The sequence below is a fragment of the Emydura macquarii genome, unplaced genomic scaffold (genome assembly GCF_026122565.2).
Source record: "Emydura macquarii macquarii isolate MOO-44397 ecotype Brisbane River unplaced genomic scaffold, CSIRO-AGI_Emac_v2 contig_2417, whole genome shotgun sequence".
NCBI lineage: Eukaryota > Metazoa > Chordata > Testudines > Chelidae > Emydura > Emydura macquarii.
The window spans coordinates 2,589,546-2,615,713 of NW_027132554.1; the positions used below are offsets into that span (position 1 = coordinate 2,589,546).

At 42.5% G+C, this 26,168-nt stretch overlaps 1 protein-coding gene across 6 annotated transcripts in view; it reads left to right on the forward strand.

Moving 5' to 3' along the window:
• FKBP15 (FKBP prolyl isomerase family member 15) overlaps positions 1–26,168 on the forward strand; it is a 53,798-nt gene that overhangs the window by 14,672 nt on the left and 12,958 nt on the right. For 2 of the 6 annotated variants that reach the window (XM_067561545.1, XM_067561547.1), the window contains exons 6-20: positions 949–1,047; positions 1,631–1,780; positions 3,115–3,183; positions 5,452–5,595; positions 6,029–6,171; positions 7,195–7,243; positions 10,973–11,092; positions 11,442–11,544; positions 12,405–12,508; positions 18,046–18,136; positions 19,574–19,683; positions 20,245–20,355; positions 20,547–20,641; positions 22,127–22,229; positions 24,324–24,356. In XM_067561545.1, coding sequence (XP_067417646.1) covers positions 949–1,047; positions 1,631–1,780; positions 3,115–3,183; positions 5,452–5,595; positions 6,029–6,171; positions 7,195–7,243; positions 10,973–11,092; positions 11,442–11,544; positions 12,405–12,508; positions 18,046–18,136; positions 19,574–19,683; positions 20,245–20,355; positions 20,547–20,641; positions 22,127–22,229; positions 24,324–24,356 — 1,524 coding nt within the window. Of the gene's footprint in view, positions 1–948; positions 1,048–1,630; positions 1,781–3,114; positions 3,184–3,360; positions 3,571–5,451; positions 5,596–6,028; positions 6,172–7,194; positions 7,244–10,972; positions 11,093–11,441; positions 11,545–12,404; positions 12,509–18,045; positions 18,137–19,573; positions 19,684–20,244; positions 20,356–20,546; positions 20,642–22,126; positions 22,230–24,323; positions 24,357–26,168 lie in introns of those variants that run through there. The other 4 variants (XM_067561548.1, XM_067561550.1, XM_067561546.1 and 1 more) reach the window with 3 other exon arrangements.

Genomic DNA, 26,168 nt, shown 5'->3' on the forward strand with positions numbered 1-26,168 from the left:
GCAGATGATATTACTTTGCTTTTCTTCTATACTTGTAATGGGATCAAACAGACCCAAATTCACCTTTGTCCTGTAATTTATTTAAATTATTATGGGAATGGAAACGGTGTTTGATGAAGAGATGGCAAGAAAATGCCTAAGCTCTGTATGAAATCTGACAGCATGTTTCTCTTTCAGTAAGAATTTGCTAGGTTTTCGCAAGCCATTCTGAAAGTTTCCATTTCACTTTTCCTCCAATTCCTGAAAAAATCAGAGTCCTGAATAACTAGCCTATCAGTAACAAGCAGCAGGAAAGATGAGATCTTTCTTAGCGGCGATCTTGCTAAAATGTTTTGCCAATACACGCAACATAGGATCACAGTAAGAAATTCTAAACCAGATTCTGTCCTGTTTTAATATTGACTTAACAACTACAACCAACATTTTCAAACCTGGGGGGGAGGAGAGTGGAATGAAGCACGCAGAATTATTTATTTATTTATTTATTTTGAAAAAAATAATTACAAAAAATTCCAACTGTTACACCTGGGTTCCCAAAGCTAGGCCCCTAAATCCAAGGTTATGGACCGAGATTGAGAGGGCCTGATTTTAAGAAGTGCTGAACACCTGCCAGCTCCCACGGACGGCGGGAACCAAGTATGTTCTGCATCTTTGAAGATCAGACTGCTTATATTCAGCTGCATAAATATAGATTTCCTAGCCTAACTTTAAGCATCCATTTTAGGAAATTGTGATCTATATGAAGAACTTTGTAAATCATATTAGCAAATACTGAAGCATTTTTCTTCAGGGTACTGATCAGAGGAATAAAGTCTAACTTTCAGCATCTGAGCCTGGCTAGTTTTTAAGCAATAAAATTCCTCTATCTCATTTCAGTAGCTTTTTTATCATAATTGAACTGAACACATCTTTGTAATTTTGATATGGGACTGATTTCCTTTTCCATAGGTTCAGCCCAACAACTACAGTACATTTTATGATGATCAGAGACAAAACTGGTCGCTCATGTTCGAGTCAGAAAAGGCAGCCATGGATTTCAGTAAACAGGTAATCATCTCCTTAATCCAGCAAGCTGCACTCTTGCGCAAACTTTCCCTGTGTTGTTGGTATTGGGATCATGTTCAGAACAGCAAACAAAAATCATGGTTTCTTACAACTCGCTAAGCAGCAGCATTAATCAAAGCCCAGTTCAGCCTCGTCTCCCCATTTAAACTACAACTTAAATGCATATTGTAGCTTTGGGAATGTGCTGCATTCTGGCCGACCTTTGATTTAGCTAGCATTCTGTTTAGCTCCCTGAATACAGGGTAGCATGTTTCAAATTGTTGTGCTTTGTATTTCTGTAGCACTTTCATCCAAAGATGTAGGTGTTTTAAAATGTTAACTAAACCCATCAACACACTGTTGTGAGATAAGTGGTATTCTCATTTTACATATGAGCGAAGTGCAGCATAAGGGGATGACGCATTAGTAATGTCCACATGTTTAAAGTGCGTCTATAACACTTGGCTTCTTTCTGGTACAGTGAGAAATAAATCAGATATCTCCTGTCTTCTGGCTAAGTGGAATTTGTCATGCTGCTGCAGCTGCCCGCAGACAAAAGGTGCTAATGTTTGGACTTCCTTTGCAGTTATGCATTGCCAAATGCAACAGCAGCCCTTCACTGGACTCAGTACTGTACCAGGATCTCATCGTTGGAGAGGGGCAGGGGTTGGAAGTAGGAGACTCTCTGGAGGTTGTCTATACCGGTTGGCTGTTCCAGAACAATGGGCTTGGACAGGTAAAGGGGTTTTTATTATAAGTAATGGGTTAATATACATTCTTAAAGTAAATAATTGGAAGAGAGTTGTAATCTCAAGACCACTGGATGTGAAAGTATTCTCTCCATCCTACCTTATGACGGGTGTCACGGATCCACAGCATTGGTGACTAAGAGACACGTATGTCTCTTAGTCTGCCCTGAGAGTAATCTTAATCCTTTCCCCCCCACTTGGGTAGCCATGCTAAATATAGGGGGAACTGAGGCACACGTAGGATTCGTAAGAATATTACAGAAAATTCCTTTCATAAATTCCTTTGGATATTGAATGGTGGAGATAGTAACTAGTCTGTAAGTGTTCAGGAAGAAATGATTGAAATGCTTATGATTTATTTTTAATATCCAACATGGACATAAAACAAAAGAGCCATGCAAATGGAGTTAGTCATCCTAGCTTTGAAAATGGCTTGACCAGGCATCAGGTGTAACTTTACATCTGCCATGAGACCCTCTCTTCTCTAGAAACTTAAGAATATTTGAAGATGTTACTACTTAAAGCACAAGTTGTGCTTTGTCTAGTAACTACTTGGTTAGGAAACTGCTTTGAAGGAGGTGGGAAGCATCTTATTCCTACAAACATCTAGTTTTGAAGCTGTCTTGCAGCCACATAAAAATGCATGGAGAGGTCTCTTCCATGTATCCTATCCCCAGTCAGCTCCTCATGCTAGGAGGGAAGAATGCTTTTCCTCTAATAAGGCATCCAGAGATATAGTCAATAGGGTGACTTCATTTCTTCTTTGGGAAGCAAGTCAATAGGATGTCAGCATAATGTGACACTCCCATGGCCCTGTGGCTCGTGATCTCTGCTAATATATAGAACATCCAGGTGTAATTTCCTTTCCTTGCTGTAGGATGCTGTCCACTTTAACGGCATACATAAAGCAGAACACTAATATTATACAAGTTGTATAGCACTTTTCAGAAGTTAAAATATACTTGTATATAATAAACTCCCAGACTTCACTAAGCTAGCGACACGTGGCTGGGCCCGTTGTACTATTGTTACTGCAGTCTGGCTGTGTAGCATTTAATTTGATCCACTCTTGCCCAAGCTGGAGAACTTAAAGTTGCTTTTCAAGCTTGAGTCTCCAATTACTGCATGCCTACAAAAGTGTCAATATGCAGTTGGAAGTTATCAGATTGGGAGACATTGTATAAGTGGTAGGTATTTATGAAATAAAGGACATGGTGCTCTTTTTTTACGTTATTTACTAGTATGAGTACTGCTTTACAACTGCAAGCTTTATCAGCCCCATGGTAGGAAATCCTAGTGATTGTACCCTTCAATTCTACAGGTGTTTGATTCAAATGTCAACAAGAACAAGCTGTTGCGTCTGAAGCTGGGTTCTGGAAAAGTAATTAAGGTAGAACGTCTGGAATTTTACCTTCATTTTCTGTGTACTAACGTCTCAGATTTTGCAAGACTTCTGAATGTTCTGTCCAGGATTTACACAAACCATAATAACTTCTCTTATATTCATAGTAGAATGATAGAAAACAAGACTTGTGCTTGCATCAGTGACATGAAAGAAATTCCTGACTTCTTTTTTAAAATCTCTTTTCTTTGTTTTACACAGCGTCTTGCATCTATTCTTATTGCCTTACCCTCCAATAACCAAGCCTCCTTGTTCTCTGTCAGTAATAAAGGGAAGTCCATAGAACTCTCCTGTGTGGTAGAAAGGAAGCTGGCTGTTTGAAAATAATTCTTTATATCAGGAGGAGCCTTGATACTTTTCTGGAGGCTGCACAAGGTAGAAGTTCTGCTTCCAGAAAAGTAGCTTCCTTGTAAGGAAATTTAGTTAAATAAGAATGTATTGCATTACGTTTTTTCATGTGTCCAGATCCCTTGAAGCTGTGTGGGGATTTTATGAAACTCCTCTGAATCATGGCACCTCTCGGGTCCATCAAACTGGTGCACTGATCTGAGATTTTTTTCATGGTTGGGGAGAAAGAAGGAAGAGCTGTTTGTCTGCTAGGGGTTTGTCTGTGCAAACACTTAATTTGTGCAAGCTGTGGTATAAATCTACCCCACGCTAGTTTGCTGTGCACGAAGTGTAAGTGTCTGCGTGGAGCCTGCTGCTCTGCACTACAGAACATTTAGCACAGAACATATGGCAGGCTAGTGTGGGGTGGATTTACACCCCAGCTTGCCCATCAACTAAGTGTTTGTGTAAACAAGCCTTAGGATTTCAAAACCAGTTTTTCCCAATTTAAACATTAATTACTGCATTAATAGTAATTGGTACTGGTCCTGTAACCATCTGCTACTAACTGAAATTGAATTTGGTCATCTGACTTTTTAAATGCATAGCTGCATGTTAATCCAGCTAGCTGGTACTGCGATACAGTGTTATCTGGCCATAATGCATGGTCATCCTGTTGGACAACTGACTGACTCTCTAATTTGCCCCATTAACATCTGTTTTCTACTTATCAGTTTTCTTAAATGCTATATCTTAACCTAAGCATGGCACTTAATTGGGCAGATGACTAATTTACAGCAGAAGTTACCGGAGGTTACTCTTTAAAGTACTCAAATGTTGACCCATGGAAACTATGGCTATGTTTACACTGAAACCATGACAGCAGTATGGCTCCAGTGGTGCTGCTGGAGTGCTTAGTGCTTACACCAACGGGAGGGGTTCTCCTATCAGTGTATGTAATTCACCTCCTTGAGAGGCAGTAGGTAGGTTGACAGAAGAATTCTTCCATCAACGCAGCAGTCTCTGTTGGGGGGAGGGGGAGGTTAGGCTGGCATTGCTATGTCTTTTAGGGATGTGGATTTTTCATACCCCTGCAAGACATAGCTATGCCGATGTAATTTCCCAGTGCAGACCAGACTTGAGTTGCTATGCAAGGCTTCATCCAAGCTTCTGGGACCCAAACCGAGGCATTGGAGGCTGGCTGCGCCTCCATATTAAAGATGGCAAAAGCTGCAATCTGCTCCACTGTTTACTCGTTAGGTGTTGCCTCCTGACTCCTAGAAACTAACATTGCAGCTTTTAATTGGCCATTATGGGTCCTCTATTCCAGTGGTTCTCAACCATGGGAATGCGTATCTCTGGGGGCCTGCAGAGGTCTTCCAAGGGGTACATTAACTCACCAAGATACTTTTATAACAGACTACATAAAAAGCACTAATGAAGTCCATACAAACTAAAATTTCATACAGACAATGACTTGTTTATACTGTTCTGTATATTCTACACTGAATTGTAAATACAATATTTATATTTCAATCAATTTTTTATCATTGATAAAAAGAGAAAGTAAGCAATTTTTCAGTAATAGCGTGCTGTGCCACCTCTGTATTTTTATATCTGATTTTGTAAGCAAGTAGTTTTGAAGTAAGGTGAAACTTGGGGTACACAAGACAAATGAGACTCCTGAAAAGGGTACAGTAGCCTGGAAAAGTTGAGAGCCACTGCTCCTCCTGTAAGGGTTTTTTTAATCCTAAATGGAGCAACCCTGTATCCACAGAGCTTTACAAGAAACTCTTCCATATGCGTAGTGGGACCTTTCTAACCTGGCCTAGAGCAGCCTTATGAGAAGGATTACAGATATTTTAATGTCACCGGGTCAGACTCCTGCTTACAAATCACCTTTCTCTTCTGTGTCTCTGAAATGTAAAGGGCTGGGAAGAAGGGATGATCGGGATGAAGAAAGGAGGAAGACGACTTCTCGTTATTCCTCCAGCATTGGCTTATGGGTCCCAAGGAGTAGCCAGTCGTATCCCTCCTGATTCCACCCTGCTTTTTGAGGTGGAAGTTAAGCGGGTGAGTGTCTCCTTCCAAATATATTTTTGTACATCTGTTTTGGGCTGTTGGCTGGCAACACTTCCATCGTTTCTACCTGCAAAGTAACAACCTCCCTCTACATAAGAATTACTACATAGTTAGAAGCTTCCATATACTCAGTAACATCTCGGGATAAGTACAAAAAATGTAACTATATAAAATATATAAAGTATAAAAAATATACTAAGACACACCTCGAATTTAGTCTAGATATCTTTCTGCCACTTGCATGTAAGATGTTCGGGGGGGGGGGAATAAATCTAGCCTTCGTCAAGTTATGAAGAGTGAGATGGTGAGGGAAGCTTCAAACCTGTAGCTCTTTATTGGCCAGAATGAAGCAGAATACTAAAGAGTTGTTTCAGGACCCAGAAAAACAGGTCTTTGTGTAATACCTTCAACATGATTTTCTTAGGTGAAGTTGGTGAAGGAGTCTGGCTCTGATGGACAGAGCATTGGTTCTAGGGATTCTTCTGCACCTTCCCCAGTACCCAGTTCAGACAGCTTCTCCGCAGACCCTCTTGGATTGCCTCCTTCTACAATACCTCCAAAGCCTGGGTAAGAAAATAAGGAAGCAAAATGAGTTCATAGCTCCTAGAACTTAGTATTTTTGAAAGTATCAGTAAGATCTGTTCATTCTTATTTACAAACCCAAACTGATGGCAGCAAAACCCCATGATACCAAAGGTAATGCAAGAATCCTCCATGCTTTTAACGTAGTAGCAAGCTGGTAATAAACACTTCCTCCAATGGTATAAATGTATGCAGTACTTGGCAAACATAGGCTCAGATCTGTGTGCTAAGTTCATTGCAGAATCAGAGCCACAGATAAACATTTGCTGTCCAAAAAAAGTTAACATTTTCTGCTGTTCGGACAATATTTGCTTTGGAATTTGACAAAATCTGAGTGGGAGGCAATGAAACGAGCCATTGCTATGCAATATGCAACTGAAATCTGACATGACCAATATTGTGATTCTTGATTGTTTTATTGCTACATCAAATGTAAGCCACTTGTTCGACTGATGATGCAAAGTTTGGAAAAACATCACAGTTCCTGTTATAACTTTCCTTGAGGAAAGGTTGTTACAGATGACCTGTCACAATCTGATAGCATCAGATTGTGGGGTTGCAGTGTTCAATTTGCAGGACAAAAATAGCTGTCTGGTTAATGTAATAAATAAATACCAATATGATATGTCTCCTAGCAGATTACATTTTCTCATTATTGGAAAAACAGCTAAAACATTAGAAATGCTCATTATAAGGCTGGAGGCATTTGTATAGTAGTAAGTACAGTATTTGAGTAAATACTTATCACCAGTGACTTGTGTATTCTGCAATTCCACAGTCATGGAATTTGCTACAGAATTGTGGTCCAGAATCTAAGCTCTCACATGTGGTTACAAATAGTTTTCCAAACATGGAGTGTTGAAATATCTTATGATGGAAAAGTGAAGTCTTGCTGATGGGGATTACAGTTCACAAGTATGTTCAGTGATTTAGAAATGCTGCATACTCTTAATCAGTTCTTCGGAGTTCTAACTTTAATCTCAACATATACTTGTTTCCTCTCTGCAGAGAGCCAGCTGTTCGGGCCAAGTCTAACTCTATCAGTGAACAACTAGCAGTAAGTGTTGCTTTAGCTAATGTGAAACATACACAGGATGTATATCCTGTGTATATACATGATATATCCATATATGTATTTGGGCGTAAGTCATGCCCAAATTATTAAAATAGTGCTAATGGCCTATCTGAAATGCATGTAAGCAAGGCATTATCTCTTTAATACTCATATTGTGTTAGTATCCACAAACCTCCCTTGGATCAAAGTCTAATTTTGCTGGGTGCTATACAAACATGGGAAGACTTAGTTCTTGTCCCCTCAGAATTAAGATTGAAATTTTGTCCTTAAATGAACAGCAGAGTTTTATACTTAAAACTAAGCTCCCTGGATCACTAGTGAAATATGTGAGTGTATGCAGCCTGAAATGATTTTAAAAAAAAGTTGGATAACATTGTCTGTCTGTAATATCCAACCCCACTGGGGTTCATGATTTCCCTTATAATAGCCAGTAACCTCATGGGAGCCTGAAACAACTCTGTGCCAGTGTTCAGGGGCTTTGTCATCACTGTCGTTTGCAAATAGAAATGCTGGTCTTAACTTCTCTTTCACTCCCTTGTGGCCTCTTTTGGTAAATTATTTTAAAATGTTGCATCTCTCACCCTGTTAATGGCTAGTGGCATCTTCAATAGCTCCAGTCTTAGCAAAGTTTTTCATTTCACCTTGTCCAGTAGCCTGAATTTTATCTCCTGTGGGCCTGGTCATCCCTCACTTCCCTGAATAAGGCCATGTCTACTGGAACAGTAGAGTTAAGGGGACAGTTTCAGCTTTGAGTCTGACTTGCTTGATCCTCTATAGGCATTTTTGCTATTTAAAGGAGAACTTGAGTATTTTCCTGTCACTTCTAGTTGTTGTGTGGGGAACTCAAGGACATGTGGGTCCATATGCTTTTTTGTACAATGGCCCTTGAAGGGTACTTTTGTATTAATTTTGTATTTAAGGGTTTAGTTTCTTTGGCTCAGTGGGTGCTAATAGAACTAGAACTCATCTCATATGTGGTGCTCAAATACCATGATGATGATCAACTTAATACACCTTGCTGTCCATTTTATTTTTGAGACCCTCAAAAGTAAGTTTGTTAGCTGCAATAGTGTGAGAAGGTCTTCCGTGTGCTACATGATAAAAGGGGCCACTGTAAGGAAATCCTTTGTATCCCTTCTGCAGATGGAGCACAGCCATAGTATGAAGGAGTGGGTTAATTTTGAGAAGTAGTTGTAGGAATTCAGCCATGAAACGCTCCATCTTTTTCAGTGTTGTTGTAGCCATGTTGGTCCCAGGATATGTGAGAGACACACAAAGTGGGTGAGGTAATATCTCTTATTGGATTAACTTCTGTTAATGAAAGAGACACGCTTTTGAGCTTCACAGAACTCCTCAGTTCTGGAGAAGGAAACCAAAGTGTCCAAGCTAAATACAAAGTGGGACAGATTGTTAACCATAAGGGCTTCATTCCGGTTGTAGAAGACCACTTAAAATTAATACCTCTGCATTTGTAGGACAATGGAGGGTTAGCAGGCAGCAGAGTGTTACAAGTTGTTCTAATGGGCCATAAAACTAGTATCTCTGTCAAGTCCATGTTCTTGAGCATCCAGCAGAGTTATGAATTTAAGTTCCGAGGCTTGTGTTTTGAAGGTGTCATGCAGGTTTCCTTTAAGAATGAGGACTGAAGTCCAATAGGGAGAGATTGCTTTGTGAAAAGTGTCTGCCAGTGGGTGATAAGGCATTTATTTTATTTTTCTGTGTGAGTTTGTCTGAAAGCGTAGTGATTGTCTAGTTTCACCCTCATAGCTGTTGTTGGGGCACTTAATGCACTGGATGAGGTACACCACCTGTTGTGATAGTTGTATGTAAGACCTATGAATCTTGAAAGATGTGCTGTCTGGGGTATTGATTATTGTAGCAGTGGAGATATGTCTTCAGGTTTTGCATCTCTTATTCTGGCAGGGTCTGGTGCAGCTTTGAGTTGATGTGTCCTGGTCTGTGGGGAGCTTTCTTCTGATGATGATTTTGGAGCGGTTGGGGGGTTGTCTGAAGGCCAGAAGAGGGCTTTCAGGAAATATTTCTTTCAGGATGGGGTCCCCATCAGGTATGGGTTGTAATGGTTTGATACCCTGGATAGGTTCTAGTATGGGGTGGTAGGTGACAACTAGGGGGGTGCGTTGGTGGGTTTTTTCTGTATTGAAGCAGGTTCTCCTGGGGTATGTGGGTGGACTGTTCCATGGTGCAGTCTACTTCTCCGGTGAAGTGTCCTTGTTTGGAGAAGGTGGTTTTAAGTGTGTTAGGAAAAAGTCTGGGAAAAAGTCATCTTAAGAGCATATTCTGTGGTATCTGAGTGTCTGTCTGTAGATAACGGATGTCTTGGTGAGCCTTAGGTAGTTACTGGATTTGTGAAGGTAGGTGTGGTGATCTGTGGGTGTCCTGTATATAGTTGTCTGTACAGTTCCATTGCAGAAGCTAATCATGGTGTCCAGAAAGCGGATGTTGGTGTGGGAGTGTTCTAGAGAGTGTTTGATGGACTGATGACGTGGTCATGGTGGTTGAAGCTATAAAGGAAAACTATGAGGGAGTTTAGGTCGTCTGTTCAGAGGATGAAAATATTGATGTATCTCAGTATATTACTTGTTTTGTGATGCATTTTTCCAGAATTTTTTTGTCAACCATGAAGTGGTGGGCGTATTGGGGAGCCATCCTAGTACCCATGGCTGTTCCCATGGTTTGGACAAAGTGTTTGTTTGTTAACAACTTTACATTTATTAACAGTGAGGTTGAAATGGATGAGTTTGGTGATGTTTAGACTGGATTTTTGTGTTGTCCATTGTCTTGTAGATTTGAGGCAAGCAGCAGTGGTGAGGGTGTTTGTGTATAGGGAAGTTGACATCTGTGAAGGGTGGTGTTCTGAGGGAGATTGTTAATGTTGTAGAGTTTCTGGAGGAAGTTGGTTGTGTCCTAAAGGAAACTGGCCCTTGTGGGTGAGTGGTTTGAGGGTGGTTTGTGAGTCCTAATATTCCTTTGGTTAGAGTGCAGTGGCTAGATATGATTGGTTTGCCAGAGTTCCCTTGTTTTTGTATCTTGGGAAGCATGTAGGAGGTCCCTGCGGTGGGTCCCTGGTGAATGATGTTGTAGAGTTTCTCTTGGAGTTGTTTGGAGAATGATTTGAATTCCTGTGTGAATTCTCACAAAGCGAACATCTGACCTCTGTCCTTGTTCTCAAAGAAAATGCACACAATACCTTCAAAAGCTGTGCTATGACATGTGAGAACACCTTATGCTTAACAGCCTGTCCCACCTTGTATTTAGCTTGGATGCTCTGGTTTCCTTGGTCAGACCTGAGGAAGAGCTATGTGAAGTTCGTCCCTTCCACCAACAGAAGTTGGTCCAATAAAAGATATTACCTCACATGGCTTGTCTCTAGCTTGTTAACGTGTTTGTCAATAGATACCTATACAATACTCATGACTGTAAAATCAGATGTAAAACAGTATATTAATTCTATTCTCTCTTTTTTTTTAAATAAAAGTATTATCCGAGATCTTTTGGTCCTTTAGCTATTCTCTAAATACACAGACTTTCTTCATTTGATAGCTGGAAAAATGACTGTACAAAGCTTCTGCAACCTAGTCAATTAAAATTCTGAGCTCTAGAGCCATAATAATAAGGGTTAGTGTCAAGAGAGCACTGAAAAACTTGGGTTAAAAGATACTGACGCAATGTAATTGCAAATGTTTCTTCCAGAATCCTGATGTAGCAAAAGCAAAGCTGATTTCTCGGATGGCCAAAATGGGACAACCCATGCTACCTTTCCTTGCGGGGACAGCAGGTACCCAGCTTGACTCCAGTGACTCAGAAATAGAGGTGCGTCACCAAGCACTCGTGTTTCTTAAAATGTAGGGTTTGATGTAAATTCCAGGCTGTGCGAGAGCTATTGCTGAGTGCACAGAGTGCACCTCTGCCTGCCTGCAAGGGGGTTGCTCTGTCAGTCTCTCACTTGTGCCTTTGTGAAGCTCTTTGGGATAACTTATATGATTGGGACTTTTGACGTGTAGTTCCACAGGAGGCTGGCATTCCTGCCTAGTTTAAATTCCCTGTCTATAAATGGGTACGTTGCTGTTAATCATATCTGATCTTAGGAATGGTTTTACATCCGACCTGTTGACTAAATTGTTAACCTACTAATACTGACTGAAATCTGGGAATGTTGTAGGATCCAAATACGTTGAGAGGAACAGCACAGCCAGTGTCTCCATCCCCCAAGAGACCTTTCTCACAGCCAGCTCAAGCAGTACTGCCTCAGTTGACAACGCAAGGTAATGAGTTAGTTTGCTTGGGTTTAAGTAGACACTGCACTCGTGGGTGGGCATGTTTAAGCGTTTCCTGCTGCATAAATGGTGTATTCTTTTAAGAAACTGAAAAGAGAGAGTGACTTTTCACTCCCTAATGAGTGACGTGAGGGTCACTCAGCTCTCCAGATAGACTATTTCTTGTACCCAGGAGGCTGAATTAGTTAGGGTATGTCTTCACTGCAGAGTCAGTTCTAGTTACTTCTCATGGGTTATTCTAGCGTGAGTGGATGTGGCCGCACTGCGAAGTAACATTTGAGCTGCTATGTTCACACTGGCACTGCACTTGTGTGTGTCACTGTGACTTCTGGGGGCATGTCGCATGGCTTGCTGCACTGCTCTAGGAATTCTTTCTCAGTGGATTGTGGGCGAATGTTAGTCCTTTCTAGGTACATGAGGAGGAAGAGAAGGAGAATTGTGGGAAGGCATCGGAGGACTCATAACACACAAGTGGCGCTAGCCGGCATCCAGGCTGTAGAGTGATCATGTTAGAAGCTGAGTTGTGCTCACTCAGGCTTTAACCTTTAACACCCCCCGCCTCCCCCCAGCAGGCCTGACTGCTTGAGTTAAAAGTACTACCACACTGAAGTGAAGTGTCTGCATGGGTGGATGGGACTCAAGTTACGGGCAATCCTCTTGCTAATTTAGCAATGAAGACAGCCCTTTAATCTTCCTCAGATGGATTCCGTTTAGGCAGGATTGTGGATGGTCTCATACTAGCCTTGGTACTCCGTGACTGGAGGGGACCCATTTACTTGACATTAAGTGTCTTAGGCAATTAAACATAATGACTTTCAGCAACAATATCTTCTTTCGTTTCTTTTCAGTACCTCAACCATCTGTTTCTGGGCTCCAAGCACCCTCTGCTGCCCTGATTCCTGCAACCTTCCAGCCCCATTCAGCTCTCCCTGGAAGTACACAGAGCTTTCAGGTAGTGAAATCAGACTAATGCCAACCTCTGTGCTTCTGGTGACAGCACTCCCATAAGTATATGTTCTGCTCCATTGTGGGGACGAGGGGATACGCAGCTGGAAGAGAGGAGCCACCCAAAGAAGGAGCCGTCTTAACAAACTGAAGGGTGTTGAAAGATCAGAGGGTTCAGAGGAGAGCCACAAGAATAAATAAAGAGCCTAAGAATGGCCAGGTTGGGTCAGACCAATGATCCGTCTAGCCCCATGTCCTATCTGCCCACAGTGGCCAATGCCAGGTGCTTCCAAGAGAATGAACAGAACAGGGCAATTTTATCTGTGATACATCCCCTGTTGCCAGGCCCACCGACAGCAATTCCGGGCCCCATGGCAGAGCAGTCAATTCCCCCCACCCCTCCCAAAAAATAAGGGGAGGGCTGAGATCTGAGTGGGCTTCCGCCGGAAGTTTTTACTTATTTATTATGGGCCATGCAGGTTCCTGGATGGCTGAGGAGGTGGTATCTGCTTCCCGGATCCTTTGGCTTCCCCAGGGAGATTACAGATGAACTTGGGGAGCCGAGTAGCAGATACCACATCATCAGTTGCCTTGGGTCCTGCATGGCGCGTAATAAATAAGCTTGGCTCAGGAGAGGGGCAGACAGCACAGGCAGTGGGCCTCGGGGAAGGTGTGTGTGGAAGAGAGGAAGATACATATCTATCCTTCCATCCACAGGCCCTTTTAAATCACGCCCCAATTTCTGGCAGTCAGATTTAGGGGGACACACAGCATGGGGTTGCACCCCTGACCATCTTGGCTAACAGGCATTAATTTATCTTTTTTTGACCTCCACAACATCCCCTGGCAACGAGCTCCACAGGCTGATTGTGCATTGTGTGAAGAAGTACTTCCTGCCTATTAATTTCATTGGGTGGCCCCTGACTCTTGTGTTATGTGAAGGGGTAAACAGTTCTTCCCTATTCACTTTCACCACACCATTCAAGATTTTATAGACGTCTGTCAGATCTTCCCCACCCCCAGTCATCTCTTTTCTAAGATGAAAAGACCTAGGTTTTTTAATCTCTCCTTGTATGGGAGCTGTTCCATACCTCTAACCATTTTTGTTGCCCTTTTCTGTGCTTTTTTCAGTTCTAATATCTTTTTTGAGATGGGGCAACCAGAAGTTCATTCAGTATTCCAAATGTGGGGATACCATGGATTTATATAGTGGCATTATGATATTTTTCTATCTTACGGTCTATCCCTTTCCTAATGGTTGGTTCCTAACATTCTGTTAGCTTTTTTGATTCCTGCTGCACATTGAGCAGATGTTTTCAGAGAGCTGTCCATGATGACTCCAAGATCTTTCTTGAGTGGTAACAGCTAATTTATACCTCCTCATTTTGTATGTGTAGTTGGGATTGTTTTCCAGTGTGCATTACTTTGCACTGAATTTCATCTGCCATTTTGTTGCCCGGTCACCCAGTTTTGAGAGATCCCTTTGTAACTCTTCTCAGTCAGCTTTGGATTTAACTATTTTGAGTAGTTTCGTATTGTCTGCAAACTTTGCCACCTCACTGTTTACCCCTTTTTCCAGATCATTTATGAATATGTTGAACAGCACTGGTCCCACTACAGATCCTTGGGAGACCCTTCAATTCTCCCTCTCCACTGAAAACTGATGATTTATTCATGCCTTTTGTTTCCCATCTTTCAATCAGTTATTGATCCATGAGAGGACCTTTCCTCTTATTCCATGACTGCCTACTTTGCTTAAGAGCCTTTGGTGAGGGATCTTGTCAAAGGCTTTATGGATCACTCTTGTCCACATGCTTGTTGACATCCTCCAAGAATTCTAATAAATTGGTGAGGCAAGCCTTGTTGACTCTTCCCCAACATCTTGTGTTCATCTAGGTGTCTGAGAATTCTGGTTTTTACTGTAGTTTCAACCAATTTGCCTGATATTGAAGTTAGATTTGCTGACCTGTAATTGCCAGTTCCTGAGGGGTAGCCGTGTTAGTCTGTATACAGCAAAAACAACAAGAGTCTGACGAAGTGGGTTACAGTCCACGGAAGCTAATGCCTGCAGAAATTAAATTTGTTAGTCTTTAAAGTGCTACAGGACTCTTGTTGTGTTTGCTGTAATTGCCAGAGTTGCCTCTGGAGCCTTTTTTAAAAGTTGGTGTAGCTGTCTGCTAGTCATCTGGTACAGAAGCTGATTTAAGTGATAAGTTACATACCACAGTTAGTAGTTTTGCAGTTTCATATTTGATCTCCTTCAGATCTCTTGGGTGAATACCATTTGGTCCTGGTGACTTATTACTGTTTAATTTATCAATTTGTTCCAGAACCTGCTCTGTTGACTTCTCAATCCTCAGATTTGTCATTTAAAAGGAATGGTTCAGGTGTGGAAATCTCCCTCCCATTCTCTGCAGTGAAGCCCAATGCAAAGAATTCAGTTGACTTCTCTGCAATGGCCTTGTCCTCCTGGAGTGCTCCTTTAGCACTTGGATTTTCAAATGACTCCCCTGATTTTCTGGCAGGCTTTCTGCTTCTGATGTACTTACAAAAACTAACAGCAATTTTTTTGTCTTTTGCTACTTGCTCTTCAAATTCATTTTTGGCCTCCCTAATTATATTTTTACACTTGATTTGCTAGAGTTTGTTCCTTTCTATTTTCCTCAGTAGGATTTGACTTCCAATTTTTAAAAGATATTTTATATTCTATTAAGATATTTTTGTCTCTACTGCCTCTTTTACTCTGTATAGCTGTGGCAGCACTTTCTGATCCTCTTATTCTTTATTTATTTGCAGTATACATATAGAATGAGCCTCTCTTACAGTATTTTTTAAAAGTTACTGTGCAGCTCGCATGCATTTCACTCTTGTGACTGTTCCTTTTAATTTCCATTTGACTAGCCTCCTCATTTTTGTGTACTTCCCCTTCTTTGAAGTTAAATGCGACTGTGGTGGGTTTCTTTTGGTTATTTTCCCCCTACAAGGATGTTAAATTTATTAATTATGGTCTCTATTATGGAGCAGTTCAGTTATATTCACCTCTCAGACCAGATCATGTGTTCACATAGGACTAAATCAAGAATTACCTATTCTCTTGTGGGTTCCAGGACTGGCTGCTCCAAGAAGCAGTCATTAATGATGTTTAGGAACTTTCTCTCTGCATCTCATCCTGAGATGACATGTTCTCAGTCAATATGGGGATAATTGAAATCTCCCATTTATTATTATTAGGGGATTTTCTGTTTTTGTAGCCTCTAATCTCCCCAAGCATATCACTGTCACTACCACCATTCTGGTCAGATGTCAATAGCATATTCATACTGCTATACTTATTCAAGCATGAAATTTCTATTCATAGCGATTCTGTGGTACTGTTAGATTCATTTAAGATTTTTACTGTATTTGACTGCTTTCTTTCTCACATAGTGCCAATCTCTCACCAGTGCAATCTACTCTATCATTCCTATGTATTTTGTACCCTGGTATTACCATGTCCCATTGATTATCATCATTCCACCAACTTTCTGTGACACCTGTTATATCAATATTCGAGGAGGCCTAGGGGCCTTGGTGTGAACTGGCACCTGGTCTGCCAGCGTCACACCCACATTACTATTACCTGTCTCTTCGTAATAACATGGGTCCCCTCCCTTGGTTAGGGATCCTCAGTGCGAGAGAACACTGCGACATCATCATCTGGGAGGAGGGTCCCAACTATGGGATCATTTCCCTCTGCTCCACTCTGACATTCTCCTTCAACAAGTATTTCATCCTCCTCAGTAGCACAGAGGCTGTCAGCTGGGGGGGTGGGGTCCCTTCTCTGTTCCCGAAAGTCTTATCTATATATCTCACTGTCTCCCTTAGCTCCTCCAGTTCAGCCACTCAAGCCATACCGTCTCTGAGGGCCATGTGCCACCTGCCCACAAGGCAGGTAATCATACATGCTGCCTTCAGTGCAATAAACTGGATAGCCTTCTCTCGGCTGCTGGACTTCTGCCTGTGTTGTTTGTACTCTTGCAGGGTTTTCTGTTCATGTTCTTTGGGGGGGGGGTGGAGGGAGAGGGAGGTTATTGGCCTAAATTTAGAGAACATTTATTAAGTGTATCTGGGCCTCACACTCCCTTGCAAAACTCCTGTTTGCTAGCTCCTCTGGTCCTCTGTTATTTTAAACCCTTGTTCTCCAAGTCATCCCTGACCCCTTGTCCCTTGAAAGGGATTAGGGACTAAATCAGCTAAATCCTCAGTTAGGAAGCTTTCAGCCTTGCTTAGCAGGCCTCAAGGCTCATCACACAACCCACCCAAACAGACCACACTATAAACTTCAATTGAGCAGGCACACTGCAAGCGAGCAAGCACACAACAAACAGACAACAAACACACACCAAGGGTCACGTAGTCACTCTTCCTTCAACTGGAACACTCCATTGCAAAACTCCCTTGTTTGCTGCTCCTATTCTCTAGGATTAGAAAATATGCCTTGTGGTAATAAACTAAATAGACTGAATTCCTTGAGTCTAACAAAGAGAAGGTTAAAAGGTAACTTGATTACAGTCTATTAAATATCTACATGGGGGAACAAATATTCCATAGTGAAACACCAGCACAGAAACAAATCTAAGCATGCTTACCTATCAAATCAAATCTCTGTGCAACTTCCACAGGCACAAACAATGTCACTCCTAGCTTGCGTGCTGTGCAGACAGAATAGTGTGGCTTTTTAATTTCCCAAGATTTTGCTTCCAAAATCTTTTTGTGTAAAACTTAATTAGGAGAAAAGTTCCAGAGGGGTAGCCAGGTTAGTCTGTATACAGCAAAAACAACGAGAGTCCTGTAGCACTTTAAAGACTAACACATTTAATTTCTGCAGACATCAGCTTTCGTGGGCTGCAACCCACTTCGTCAGATGCATGGTTGCAGCCCACGAAAGCTGATGCCTGTAGAAATTAAATGTGTTAGTCTTTAAAGTGCTACAGGACTCTCGTTGTTTTTAATTAGGAGAATGTTCCATAATTAGGATTAGACACATGGAAAGTTCCAACTCCTGGATTTCAACTGTTCTGCACATCTTTATGTAAAGAAAGTGTTCTCATCTTTGGTTTAAAGCAGTAAAAGTGTTTCACCACCACTTCAAACGCTACTGAACAGCCTTCCCCAGGCTTTCTAAAAATAATTCAATTTTGATCCAATGCGAAGCATGATAGTTTTGGACCAAATGGAAACTCTTGAGTTAATAGTGTTCATGACCCCAAATGCTTCAGTTCACTTACCTTGAGTGGAGAGAGCTTGTCAGGAAAAAAGTGATTTGGGTTTTGTGGCGTTCATCTCTAGGTACAACTGAAGTGAATGGATTTTATTTTGTTCTTCCTTAAAAATGGCTGCAGTGATATTTGCGGTCTTGGCATCCATTTTGAGAGACTATTTAATCTACAGATGCTCTACTCAGACCTTGTTTCTTAAACTTCACCCATAACAGAAATTGTAGTGAGTAGCATGTGACTGAAATTATGTTAGAACAAAACAAAATGAAGTGTCTTCTTCCATTAGCCATATACAGGAATGGCATATGCCTATTCACAAACTGCTGCTGCTTCTCAACTCCAGCCTGTAGGACAGCTGTATCCAGCACCTTTCCAAGGTATGTCAAGAAAATGATATTACATCTCACAGCTGCACTGATGCATGGTAAACAATTTTTTGTAACAAATATCCACACATGATTGGAAGCAGATGTACCCCATCCTGTTCGGATCCCTTACATCTACCAGCTCGGTTTTATGCTGTCACATTTTTTTAATGCCAGATAGAGACAAAACGGTTCTTAATAATTCAATTCTCTCCCCACCTTCCAAGGTGCACCCAGAGGAGGGACTAATAAGAGCAAAAAATTTCTGAGGCCTAGTCCCAAAATGTGCCTATGGCTAGTGGCTCTTTAATATAGTCACTTGTTAAATTTCATTATAAATTATTAAAACTAATTACTGCACTGTATTGGTTATCCTATTGCATGTATTTAAAGATTTGGCAGCCACAATAACAATCCGTAAGTTCCTACCTGGGGAACAAATATTTAATAATGAGCTCCTCAATCTAGTAGAATGGTATAACAGTCCAATGGCTGGCAGTTAAAGCTAGATAAACTCAGACTGGAAATAGGGCATTAACCATTGGAACAATTTATAAAGAGTCGTGGTGGATTCTCTGTCATTAGCAATTTTTAAATCAAGATTGAATGTTTTTCTAAGAGATGCTCTAGAACAGTGGTTCCCAACCTGTAGCCAGGGGCCAAAAGTGGCCCGTGGGGGCTTTCAGAGTGACCCGCGACTCCCCTCCCACAGGCTGCAGAAGGGATCCGCTGCCTAAGAACCCAGGTGGAGCAGGTTGCCCCAGGTCTAAAAGACAGGTGCAGGCTCCTTGCTACAACCAAGGGGATGGGAGATCAGTGCTGCTGCGCCTAAGTCCATAGGTGCTGGGATCCCTGCTGGAACCAGAGGGGAGCACTGATGTTCCATCTCCCTGGCTGCAGAAGGGAGCCACTTCTTAGGGACCCACATGGAGTGCACAGAGCTACAGGATACGTGCGGTTTTCCTGCTTCAGCCCGGGAGATGGGAGATCAGCAAGGAGGCTGCCTCCTTGCTGAACTCCTTCCATCTGGCTGCAGTGGGACGGGGGGCCTGCTGGTGGAGACTGGTGGCCCTTCGGGGTTGTAAAAATTATATTTGTAGCCCTTGAGCCAAAAAGGTTGGAAAGGACCGCTCTAGAGATTATTGTGCAGAAGTTCTATAGCCTGTGTTATGCAGAAGGTCAGACTAGATGATCACAGTGCTCCTTCCGGCCTTGGAATCTATGAATTGCTGTAAACAAGTCCATTAGTTTCCTGCAGCTATAGACCTGGTTTCTTCTAGTGAAAGCAATAACATACCTTGTCAGTGATTAAGAAGATCTAGAAGACCTTTAGGAAGATGGTAGCCCCTATAGCTGCCAGGCTTTGAATGCCGGCCAGTGCTAATAATTCTGCCTCTGTGGTGGTCTTTTTGCCACTCTAACTGGTCACCTCTCTCCTTCCCATTGTAGCAGCTGGTGATGTTACTTCATTCTTGATGACAGAAGCTCGACAACATAACACTGAAATCCGAATGGCTGTTAGCAAAGTAGCTGATAAAATGGATCATCTAGCTGCCAAGGTAATGACATTGACCTGGCTGTGAAGGACAGAGACCTGGCATGGAGGGGGCTTGTTTGCAAGGGGTTAAAGCCACTTGGCCTTCTCAGCTGTATAGTGCCTCAGAAGTAGGTGTCATGTTGAGAAGTTCAAGCTGCTGTGTTTAATTTGTATGTTACGCAGTAACAGCATAGAATAGTGGAATTTTCACTAAACATACTTCATGTTTGATTTGACTACTATAAAAAGTGCCGAGTTACAGCAGGATGACCTTCTGAAGGAGCTGTCTGTTGTGATGTTACACTTAGTGCCTCACTTCCAAGGAATCCCACAGACCTGCCCAAGATGGTGTGGCTGTAGTTTACGTGCATATTCTACAACTGCTGTATGAGTGATCAAATGAAGCTTGAAAGCTTTTATCCTCCACCAACAGAAGTTGGTCCAATAAAAGATATCACCTCCCCTACTTTGGTGGAGTTGAGTTTGAATTAATTCCTTGTGTAGTCATCTGACTTCTATCTGCTGCTAAATGCTCACATTCACACCCTACTCAAGTACGGCTTCCATGCTTTATTCCGTACAGGTGGAGGAGTTACAGAAACAGAACACTAGCAACAACTTGCTGTTACCTGGCATCTCTTCGGTTACCATGGAAGCTGCAATGATCACGAGCAATATCCAGCGCATAATTCAGGTGAGGGTGGCTGAGTGCTAGGTTAGCCTTATTGGCTCCTCAGTAAGGAAACCATTATTGTGTTCTGCAGCTGCCTAGGAGGTTGCAGCATTACTATTAAACTTCTTCTGATAAAGTAGTCGGCTGTAGGTGGCATTCCCTAGGTCACCCAAATAAGATGGCTGTGCTCATACTCTGTGGTTCCACCTTAGGAGAACGAGAGGCTGAAGCAAGAAGTATTTGAGAAGAGCAGCAGGATTGAAGAGCTGAATGAGAAGATCGGTGAATTGATTGAGCGGAATCAGCGGTGAGGAGCAGGAGGGTGCAGGTTACTCATGGCTACAGACCTGGCTACTTAGGAATGCGCTTTTGCCTTATGACCAAAGGGAGATTGGGTCTGCTCTCTCTGGTTATTCTTATTGCTGCTCCATCAGATCAAGTGAAGAAGGTGGCTTGTGCATGGGATGTATTCTCAGTTTATCCCTGGTTTCATATGTGCGCCATGCAGTGTCTCTAGAAGGGAATAGTCTCCCAAAGAAAGAGTGAAAGCCACAACACTTGGGATGTTAAACGCTTTACAGTACTGCAGGAACACTGCTTTCTTAGCAGGAGGATGGAGCAGAGATCCTAATGGATCTCCCCTACCTCCAGATTCACCAATGTTTCTGTAACATCGGTCAGACTGTCTTTCTCATTTGGAATACTGGGTACGATTCTGGTCACCTGTGTTCCAGTTTTTAAACTAATCTTTCTTGAACTAGTGCAACAAAGAGGGACTAGGATGATTGAGGGAATGGAGCAGACTGGAAGAGCTTGGCTTGTCTAGTCTAGCAAAAAGAAGGCTGAGCGGGGATATGATTGCTCTCTCTAAATATATTAGGGAGGTAAATACCAGGGAGGGTAAAAAGCTATTTAAGCTAAAGGGCAGTATTAGTAAAGAACAAATAGATATAAACTGGCCACAAACAAATTCAGGCTGGAAATAAGAAGGTTTCTAATCATTTGTGATGGTGTTGGGAGCCCTGGAGCTCCCTTCTAATTTATCTTGGGTCCTAAAGCTCATGCTTCAGGGTTTCAGCCAGCCAGGAAGGGACGTTTTTCTCCAAGTTTATTTTGGGAGGTTTTATTTTTTTTTCTACCTCTGAAGCATCAGAGATGGCTCTAGCTGGAGACGGGACATTGGGCAGGATGGGCCAGGGTTCTGAGCATTCTCTCTCTGTGCATGGCTGTCTGGTTCTCGTTTACATGCTCAGAGTCTAACTCATTGCCATATGTTGTATCGGGAAGGAATTTTTCCCCCAGGTCAGATTGGAAGTGACCTTGGGAGGTTTCTGCCTTTCTCTGCAGCATGTGGATGCACGTCACTTGCCAAGATTATCGGGGTATATCTCATTTAATCATTTCCCTGGCATTGCGGGTGCCTCAAGCACTGTTGCACCTCAAGCTTTCCTGTTCTCTGCCTGTGGCACAGAATAGTCTAGTCTCCTGTAGACTGTAATGCTTTGATTTCATTTTGGTTGCTGAGTTTGCTGTGCAAGTGGGTGGTGCTGCTGACTTGTCATATACAGGAGGTGAGATTAGATCTTGATGATCCTTTCTGACCTTGAACTCTGACAGACCCTAAATAGCCATATATCCCTGGTTGCATCATACACAGTTGTTTTGGAACATACTCTGTTAATGAGGCTTTGTCACAAACGCCATTGTCTTTCCTCCGTAATAGGCTTTCACGTCAAGTCCCCTTTTGTGTACGTGCTCAAATCACTTTTTGTGGTTTCACCTCCTCTCTTAGGTATGTTGAACAGAGCAACCTGCTGATGGAGCAGAGAAACAACTCATTGCAAATGACAAATGAACACACGCAGGCATGGGTGTTGCATGCAGAGCAGGAGAAGGTAAAACTGGCCAAGCAATGAGTACAAGCACAGAGCTCTGGCTGAGGGAAAGGAGGGGTTTGCAGCTGTCTGTCGGACACGGGGGATTCTGACCTAAAACTCTCCTAAAAAGTGAAGCTTGTGATTCTCAATCATGGCTTCCAAGCCTTAGTGTTCAGTGTGATCTGTCTGTGTGTGCATGGCCCCAGCACTTCTATTACATAAGGCTTAAAGATGTCATAGCTTGGACGTTCTCTCAACTGCTAAACTAGTATGGAAGGTACAAAGTTACTGCTCACTAACTTCCTATTTTTATAGCCAAATGGAGGCCAAACTACTGTGTATTCGCAGGGCCTCCTAACTATTTCAAAATGCACATGGCCTATTTTACTACACTGTCAGAGACCCGGAAAAGCTGCTCTGCTACTGCCAAAAGGCTGGTTATTAACATGGGCACAGCTAAATATCCAGCTAACAATCCTCTGACCTGCGAGGTTAGATTCTCCTGCTAAGAGGTCTTGATTTCAAAAAGCAATGAAACCTGAGGTTTCATATACAGTAGTATAGTGTTACATGTCAAACTCACTTCTAGTATCCATTCATAGTATTGTAGCTGTATTGTTCCTGGCGTATTAGAGAGACCAGGCGGGTGAGGTCATATCTTTTATTGGACCAATTTCCCTATCTGTCGTGTCACTTTCACGTGGAGCAAGCTGTTAGGAACCACGTGTGTTGCTGGTTATGCCTGTACAGATCCATTTGTAGGCTGTATCCCATTCTAATGTACTAGCGTGAGGGGGCTTTGCGTGTGCCGCTAGCAATTGCATGGCCCCTTTTTTGCTTTGGCCCCTTGCACTGCAACCCCTGCTGTGTGGCGTGCACTCCATACTCATTGATCTCCTGTTTTGGCGTTAATCATAAGTCCTGGCATTTCCTCTACTTCCCTGTATGAGAACACTGAATTGGTGGACTTTAAAGAGGTGGAGACCCTAATTCCTTCCAAGGTGTAGTAGCTGCCTCTCCTGTTGGTTAGGGAACACAGAGGATCCAGAGCAGTGAGGGGCTTAATATATGCTGGGTGCAGCATGTTCTCCAGCAACAGCCCAAGGCAAACTACAGAAACCATGACTCCTGCAAGTGGACTCCAGGCAGGTGGGGATCCTGGACTGAGGCGCCACCGATTAAAGCTCCATTCCTGTCTGGGTGTACAGCATCCCTACGGCAACTACAGCAATTGCTTGTGTGGAAAAGTGCCATTCAGAGTATTTTCTTAACGAGATGGCATCCATCCTCCGGCACTGTCTGTGCTGAGACTTGACCCAGTTCCAGCAATCGATTGCTGCGGCTCACTTAGCTCCCCTGTAGATTAGAAAATCCATTATTTGCACTGGAAATGCTTACCCTGGCTTCAAACAAGAGTCAGCTACATCACTGCAAACTCTGGCTTTCCTTGTCTACTCTTGGGGTTTGCTCTGGTGTAGCTAAGTCAATTGTTGCAATGGAGATAAACTCCTGATGTAAACATGGTTTTAGTAATAAAGAAGCAGTGGAGAGAACCATGAAAGATCTGAGAGGATTCTCTGCTCCCGTGTATGCAAACTGAGGGTAACCCTGTATCCTGGCATAGCCCAGGTCTCAGTGCCCTGAGTCAGTGAGGAGCAATGGATCTGTAATTTGCTGCCCTTTGGCTAATATGTTTCTGCTTAGCTCTTGCAGATCACTTCATATCAAAGCTTTGCCATGTCCTTACAAGGTTGGTGGTATCACCGCTCTCCAGAATGGGGAAATGACTTGCTGTCACTGGCAGTACAGAGATTAGAATGCAGAAGCTCCTGGCTCCCAGTTGGGTGCATAATCCATTTGACCATCCATGTTCCACATAGTACTGCACATTTAGAGAAGCTTAGCCTCTTGCTTTTTAGATGTGGCTTCACTGCTGTTCTTTCTGTCTTTGAGATTTTGCAGCTGTCAAACAAGGAATAGATTGAGTGCTTCTCTTGTCACATCTCAAGCCCCTGTAATGCCACACTTAGCTGTTCTAAGTAATGAATGGTTTGCCTTTCTACTTGGTGTTCTTAACTCTTTCTGTTTCCTGTCACTGCTTTCTCTTCCCAGCACATGCTGCCAGTGGATCGGGGCTGGGACCAGGTGAGGCAGTGTGTCCCTGACTGTCTAGAGCCTTGGGGTTCTTGGGGTTCTTGACTGTGCCCCGTATAGTTCAAGCCCAGTTGCCTCTTGAGCTAGCTACTTGCTGGCGTTCAGAGAACTACCTCAGGTCTATTGCTGGTCTCTTTCTTAAACTTGGGAAATGGTTCTGTACACCAGAGACTGACACTGTGGCTATTAACTAATCTTATTAGAGACCTCTCTCCAAAGTATCTTAGTTACTTGGCTGCCAATCACACTTCCCTAGTGGGAGGAGTTGTGTGATCATTAATTAAACAACAAATTTCAGGACCTGTGGATTAAGCTTGTATGAGCAATGTGAAGGGCTCAGTGCTGGGAACTGTGTACTAACGTAGTTCCTAGCATAGCATTCCCTTTTGTTCTCCTCTTTTGGGAAGGTAAAAATATCACCAAATAGCTTGTAAGGGTTTGTGTTTTGTTTTTTTTTTTGTTTTGTTTTTTTTTAAATATGAAGCCAAATCTCAAGAGAGTCTGCCTCCAGCAGTTTACATAAACTCAAGAGGAAAAAAAAAAGACCTGTTCTGTGCTGAAATCAGCCTAGGTCAAAAAGTGTATGTGTGGGGAGGAGGGGGTTGTTTGTTTGTTTTTTTCCCCCTTAATTAATTTCTGTATTCTGTGCTATAGTATCTGAACTCCTAAGGTTGGCACGTTTTCATCTACTTAGTTCAAAAAGTTAAAAGGATTTTGCTCACAATTCTTCCTACCCAGCCTCCTGCTGAAAAGTGATGGCTGTGGACAGTAAAGATGCATGAGAATCTTTAGCTCAGATGGAGACTTTATCAAAGTTAGAGGCATGTGTAAACCTGTTGGGAACCTGAATGTACCTTTTAACTACAATAGGAGCTGTTTAAGTGCCTATTATAATAATGCAGCCTATCTTTACAGTATATCGTTCATGAATTTTGGTGCTAGATCTAGTTTGTTTTCTTTTCCTTGAGATGCTTTGAGCCTTTGCAGGTTTTTTAACATGTAATTAACAAGTTGTCTATGAGATCCCCTGTTAGTATCTGGCTTCCTGTGAATCACTAACTTAAATAAAATCCAAATGTAAAAGCTTAATAGAATAGTGATCACTGTTACAAGTATATAATACATGCACTTTACAGAAGCCAGAAAAATCTTTGCAAAGTGGTGTGTACCTAACCATCTAGAGAATGCAGAGTACACATCCTGCTCTGAAATTCCCTCTCCACAGCTAGTCTTTATAAATTGATTCCTATGCTCACTTGCAAAATAGTCTGCATGTCCACTCCCATCTGACAACTACCCATCCCAAAGATAGCCTTATCCCCATGGGCACTTCAGCCGGTCCATATTAATTGTTTGACAAATCTAGAAGGGCAGGGGCTCGTATCTCTCCTTTACAGGAGCCAGAATTGTAATGTCAGACTTGCTACTTAGTCTGTTTGCAACCTCTGGAAAGCTGTGGTGTGAGTTTGGGGGTGGCGGACTCCTTCCTGGCAGTAGCCCTGCTAGGCTGTTTGTGGGAAGTTAGGGTTCAGTTTCTGGCCAGCTGGTGGTCCCAAAGGCCTGAACAGAGCAGCCAACCAGTGAAATTAATTTAGCAATGTCTCACTTAAAGCTTTTGCAGAGAAACTCACTGAAGTGACTTGCTTTAATCTGTCTTGGAGATGATGTTGTCGCCAGCCACTAGAATACACCAGGGTGGAGGGTGTGGCTAAATGGGGCCCACCATGCTCTACAATGTGTCCTAGTGCCACCCTTATTTTTAGTAGGGAGAGGGGGCCTGTGGAGACAAGTCCCAGCATGCAG